Below are 6,437 nucleotides of genomic sequence, written 5' to 3'. Positions count from 1 at the left end.
CCTTTCTGGGCCCTGGTCTCTCCTCTTCAAGATGTAATAAATGCTTTGCTGCAGAAGGATCCTGGTGTCTGCGCGTGTTCTTGCTGGCGAGACGATAGCACGGGACAGGGGAGTAGAGTTTAAAGGAGCCAGAATGAACACAAGAACATGGCCCACAAAGTCAACTGACCTGGTCTTTAGTGGGCTCGCAGATCAGGGAGCCTGTATGTGTCTGACCTCTGTGCTCTGCATATAAGTTATGGTTATGTAGCTTGGTGTTCTTGTGGGACATTGAGCAGTGGGACCAGGGGCAGTCTCTGACTCTTTTGCCTTCCTTTGAGCCCCCTTTCTCTTATTTGATTGTCTGTCCAGCGTTGATATGAGAAAATGTGCCTGCTCTTACTGTAGCTTCTGGAAGGCCTACTCTTTCCTGAGAGGGCTGCTCTTTTCTGAGGGGATGTGGCAAGGGTTGGGAGGTCTGGTGGAGGTAGGGTGGAGAGACACGGAGAGGGTAGGGAGTAGAAACTGCAGTCATGATGTAATATATGAAGGAACAATAATAAAAAAAGGGGAAAAGATTTTGTTTAGGGTAAACTTTTCTTTTGCTTTTTTTTTGAGACTGATTTCAAAAATGTAATCCTTTTGTTGATGCCATCTGAGTCCTGAGGCTGTAGGTGTTCACTGCCACTCCCGACTTGTAGAAGAAAATTTAAAAACATAGAAAGACATTCATGTTTTATTTTTAAGTGGGGAAAATTTATAAGACAAGATCACCTACTTTGAGAAATGCTTTTGAATTTATTTGTAAAGATAATGCATGCTATCTGTGAAGTATGCATAGAACAAAGATTGAAAAGATTCATGATAAACTATTACTGGCTAAAAAAATTACCATCATGTCAAACAATCTACAGAGTGATAATAAACGCTTCCTAACCTTCTCTGCTGGGCTGCCGACCTTCTTTCAGTTGTATTACCTGGGAAACTCCTGGAGATGTTTGTTGCTGTTTCTGGCTGTGACTCCAGACATTAAAATCAGCATCCATTCAAAAATAATTGCTTTTTCCCCCCTGAGTTATAAGTAGAAAGTGGGAACTGCCTGTCTAGGAGTCAGCCACACTCAGACAGATTCCAGCACTGGTGTTCATTCATTATTTGCATAGGCCGGAGGAGCAGCAGCATCATCAGAGACAACACATCATTACACCCAAACAGGAAAGAGGGAAAATCAATTCTGACCTAAATAGAGAAAAAGGGTCTCTCTTGTTTAGTTTCAAAATGAGTCTGATTTGAGAGCTCTTCCACAGATAGCATTCTTTTCAAAATGGCCAACTTTCCTCAAACACCTTTACTCTCTTTAACGAGGGGTCTTGGATGTCTCTGTAGTCAGTGGTTTGAATGTGAAGTTCTCTGGAAGCTCAGAGAACTCTTGCTGTGAGCTTTGGGGATTGTACAGTCAGCATGAGTTCAGGTTTTCTTAAAATCTCCCTTCTCTTACCTAACTGGATTCCTCTAACTCTAACTCTAAAGGGATTTGTACATGAAATGCTTTGATTTCTTGCTATAGTTATCATTATACATTGAATGAAACCTGGATCTTATAGTATATGCCCAATCTGCTCCTAAAGTTCATATTTTGTTTATTTAATTATAAAAGCAACTTATATTCCTATTAATCTAACCACTGAATTTATAGTTAATATTTGTCTAAGGATAAATAACCTGAATTGTAGGAGGTGCTAGTAAATGATTGGAGGCATCCATGCAGCCTTTCAGAGTTCACCAGAGCATCTTTCAACATTTATTTAACTCTCATTGCTTTTTTATTTTTTATCACATCGTTGTTTAAATGAGTAAGAAGGAAGGTGGAGTTTCACTAAGAAAATGACTGCATCCCAATACTAAAGCACTGCAAAGGACAGTCCACTACCTAAAATATTGTGCTTTGGGATCAGATAGGGAGAGCAAAATTGGAAAGTGCTGACACATCAGATCTTCAGAGTTAGGAAGCAGCAGGCACCAGGGGATACTGAGAAATTCATTTATGTTGACACTTTCAGAACACTGGCTTTGCATTTTGTTACTTTTGTAAAATATTTGCCCAGTTTGTGTGTGTGTGTGTGTGTGTGTCCATCCTTCTGTCTGTCTGTTCTTGTATGCCGGTCTCAGGAATCATTTTAAGTCATTTCTGGCTTCAAACATCACATTGTCGTCCTGGCATCATATGGGTAGATCTAACTGTATTGTTTCCTTTCTTCTAGTATGGCTTCTTTCTTATCTCATTAAGAAACAAACAAACAGGGGTTGGGGATTTAGCTCAGTGGTAGAGCGCTTGCCTAGGAAGCGCGAGGCCCTGGGTTTGGTCCTCAGCTCCGAAGGAAAAAAAAAAAAGAAACAAACAAGCACGTCTGTATATAAACAGAAACAGAATCCCTATTTTGTCAAAAGCCATGTGTTGAACAATCTATTTTTTTTTGAAGCATGGACTGGGGTGCAAAGTCTAGCATAATTGTGGTCCACAGAAAAGTAAATGTGCAAGACCAGAAAATTTAACACTAAATTACACGATATGGGTCTCAGAAGAAGGGTTTTGATAGCATTTAATTAAGTGTTTCCCAACTTGGATTGCATAATGGTATTATCTGGGCAGATGCTAGGAGTCTTGATACCCTTGCTTTATCCAGGACCAATAAAATGGGATTCTCAGAGGAAGGGCCTCAAAATTATTTAAAACTCTTTAAGGTGATTACAATATATATGATATTTACATATACATCTATCTATATCTATCTATCTATATCTATCTATCTATATCTATCTATATCTATCTATCTATCTATCTATCTATCTATCGATCTATCGATCTATCCATCTATCCATCTATCATCTATCTATTTGAACCACAGGACTGGATATGCAGTGATAGGCTTCCAGGATAGTTGATACTTGACTCTTGTATTGAAGTATGAAAAACCAGGGTTGCTGTAGCAGGAACAAATGGCATCTTTTCCAGAGGCAAAGATCTATGAGACAGAATGACAGATTTAGGCAACTCTGACGCTGTTCTGTGTGACAGCAGGAAGATGGCAAATGGAATGTTCTCAGTGTACGTGTAGGCGGAGAACTAATCGTCAAAGACCTTCCTTACTTATTGGATATTGGAAAGTCACTGTCAGTGGAAGATTGGACAGAAGGAAGAGCAAATGAGTTCTAAATGGAGAAGAAGAATACAGACAGAGATGGAGTGGGCTAGTGAAGCATGATGGTTGCAATCCAAGCACTGAGTGGGGGTGGAGGCGAGGAGAGTGGAGAGCTGGAGTCCACCTTGCACTGCATATAGCAAGCCCTTGTCTCAGAGAGACTTTATCTCTCAAGGCTGAGTGTGGTGGCACAGACCCTTCAATCCCAATAATATGGAGGTGGAGGCAGAGGGATGGATAAAGATCATCCTTGACTACGTAGTGGGTTTGAGGCTAGGCTACGCTACATGAGTCCCTGTCTCATAAAGGAAAGGAAGAAAGAGAAAGAAAGACCCCCCCCTTTCCCAATCCACTTCTCTCTGTGTACATAGGTAACAGAAGAGTAGGAGTATGAAGTGGGGAAGCCGGAAGTAAATCAGCACTGGGACCATGCATCTGGGAGGAACTAGCAGCCCAGATCACACAATTTTGAATGACGTGGGGCAGGTTTGATATTTGATACTGAATAGGATCTAGAAGTATTGTTTTTAGGGAACGGCTGTCTCTATGTACCTGCACGGTATGGGTCTGGAGATCAGCATCTGGGAAGTAGGTAAAAGGAACTAGATTTGGAGGCACAGCTGTTAACTGACTCGAGGGCTCACCGGCTCAGCTCTTTCGACATGGAGTACCCCTGGCTAAGTGGGTTTTGTCGGAGGGTTGCTATTTGACATTTTCCTTCATACTTCACAGCTGCAATCCCCACAGAACTTCACTTCTTCCTGTCCTATTGTTTCCTCCCATCCTACCACTGTTTCTAAACCCCACTTAATTTGAAGACATTCCTACTACAGTATTGGTAAAGTAAGTCTTTCTTTAACTGAGGGTGAGAACACGTTGTCTCTCCAACGTGGAGTGATGTAAAACCTGACAGGGATGGAGTCTCACTACTTTACTTCATACCAAGGCTCTGGGTTGCATTATGAAGTGGACTTCTCTTTCTTGGTCTGCTGACCATGGACATGAAGGAGACACAGCGAAGTGGCACAGAATATTTTTGGTTTTTTGTTTTTTTGTTTTGTGGGTTTTTTTGTATGTTTGTTTGTGGGTCTTTTTAGTGATACTAGAAAATTCTGAGGTGCCCCCCGAATCTTTAACTGTATCCCTTGCTCCCTTGCCTTACTGCTTGAGAAAAGGGTTGACTCTCTTTTTTCTTTTTTTCTTTTCTTGCCTTTCATCTTTCTTTTTTCCCTCCATCTTTATTAACTTGGGTATTTCTTATTTATATTACAATTGCTATTCCCTTTCCCAGTTTTCAGGCCAACATCCCCCTAATCCCTCCCCCTCCCCTTCTATATGGGTGTTCCCCTCCCCGTCCCCTCACTACCCCCTACCCCCACCAATCCTGTTCACTGGGGGTTCAGTCTTGGCAGGACCAAGGGCTTCCCCTTCCACTGGTGCTCTTACTATTCATTGCTACCTATGCAGTTGGAGCCCAGGGTCAGTCCATGTATAGTCTTTGGTTAGTGGCTTCATCCCTGGAAGTCCTGGTTAATTAGCATTGTTGTTCATATGGGGTCTCAAGCCCCTTCAAGCTCTTTCGGCCCTTTCTCTGATTCCTTCTCTCTTTTTTCTTAATAGGAGCCACACTTCCGCTTTCAGAAAACATCCCATCCTGGGTTTTATTTATTTATTTATTTATTTATTTATTTATTTATTTATTTTGAGATGAGGTCTTTTGTAGCTCAGGCTGGTTCAAACTTCATTATTAATGATTTGCTTATCCCTACTAGTCATCGCTGACAATGCAAGATCACAGTTTCTATCTTTCAAATAATCTACTCTGATTTCACATCCCCTCTCAGAAGCCTTAATTTTGTTTGCACATTTTATCTTTAAATTAGAAGAAATTTATCGGTACTTTGGGCAAACATGGCTGACGGTGAATGTACTGGCGTGTTTCCTGGTGAGGGGCAGACATGTTTCTCCAGTATTACCTCAACGAGCAGGGCGATCGCGTCTATACTCTAAAGAAATTCGACCCCATGGGGCAACAGACTTGCTCTGCCCATTCTGCTCGGTTCTCCACAGATGACAAATACTCAAAACACCGAATCACCATCAAGAAAAGCTTCAAGGTGCTCATGACCCAGCAACCGAGGGCTTGTTAATCTCTTGTGATACTAGTCCCCTAGCCGATTATCAGCAACCAAATGCCTCAATCCGTGAGCCCGGAAGCCTTCCCATGCTGTTTAGAACCCCCTCTCACTCACTAAAGTCTGTAGTGATGGGCATCGCCTGTAAAAGGGACGATCTTTTTTTTTTTCATGTTTTGATTTACTGCCCGGTTATTAAAGATACAATGACTTGAAAAAAATAGAAGAAATTTATCTATGTGTATGGCTGTTTTGCCTTTATGTATGCCTCGTTGCCTGGTGCCTATGGAGTTAAGGGTGGTTGTGAGTCACCCTGTGGGTGCTGTAGATCAAACCTAGGTCCTCTGCAAGAGCAGCAAGCACTGAACCATCTCTCCTGAATTACACTTTTGGTCTTAATCCATTTGATTTCTTCTTTTTTGCAGACAGAATATACATCTGATCTCATACTCATTCTCTGGCTTTATCCTGAGAGGTCCTAGGGGTATAGGCATACCCCACCATGTTTTCTTAGCTTATTTTGAGAAGTGCTGTCTCTATAAACCTTTCCTATGTCTCACCTAGTACTCACTTAGGTGATTCTAGTGCTGCTCTAATGGTCTCCACTGCTCTAGCTCCAGTCCTGTTAAAGCTATTAGTAGCTTTCAGGTTTGTGGTCAGTTCTTCATCCTCACTTTACTTGACTGTATTAGCATCATTGGGCCATCACTACCCATGTCTTCCACAGCCTTTTTCTTTGACTCCACATTTGATTCCCTTCTATACTTACCTCGGTTTCTAGTTTGCCTTCTGTGGCTTCATAAACACCATAACCAAAAGCAACGTGGGAGAGGAGAGGGTAACTTACAGGTTACAGCCCATGAGTGAGGAAGGCCAGAGTGAGACGTCAAGGTAGGAACCAGTACACAGGAACTGAAGCAGAGACTATGGAGGAACATTGCTTGCTAACTTGATCCCCATTGCTTGTTCATTTTGTTTTCTTTTACGACCCAGAACCACCTATTTAGGAGTGGCACTGCCCACTGTGATCTGACCATTCCCACATCCATCACTAATCAAGAAAATGCCCTAGAGACATGCCGACAGACCAATCTGATGGAGAAAAATCCCTCGATTGAGATCC

General features: G+C 41.9%; 1 protein-coding gene across 1 annotated transcript; it reads left to right on the top strand.

Annotated features, from left to right (window-relative positions):
- Positions 1–5,127: 5,127 nt before the first annotated feature.
- Nop10l1 (NOP10 ribonucleoprotein like 1) lies at positions 5,128–5,329 on the top strand. The gene has a single exon (XM_039106578.2). It carries the CDS (start codon positions 5,138–5,140, stop codon positions 5,327–5,329), a length of 192 nt encoding a protein of 63 aa, XP_038962506.1. The 5' UTR covers positions 5,128–5,137.
- Positions 5,330–6,437: the final 1,108 nt, after the last annotated feature.

This window comes from Rattus norvegicus, chromosome 3 (assembly GCF_036323735.1).
Source record: "Rattus norvegicus strain BN/NHsdMcwi chromosome 3, GRCr8, whole genome shotgun sequence".
Lineage (NCBI taxonomy): Eukaryota > Metazoa > Chordata > Mammalia > Rodentia > Muridae > Rattus > Rattus norvegicus.
The sequence above is the reverse complement of the archived record's forward strand: the minus strand, read 5'-3'. Positions and strand labels throughout refer to the sequence as shown.

Coding starts and splice junctions, on each gene's coding strand:
- Nop10l1 (XM_039106578.2), top strand. CDS start 5,138: ATGTTTCTCCAGTATTACCTCAACGAGCAGGGCGATCGCGTCTATACT.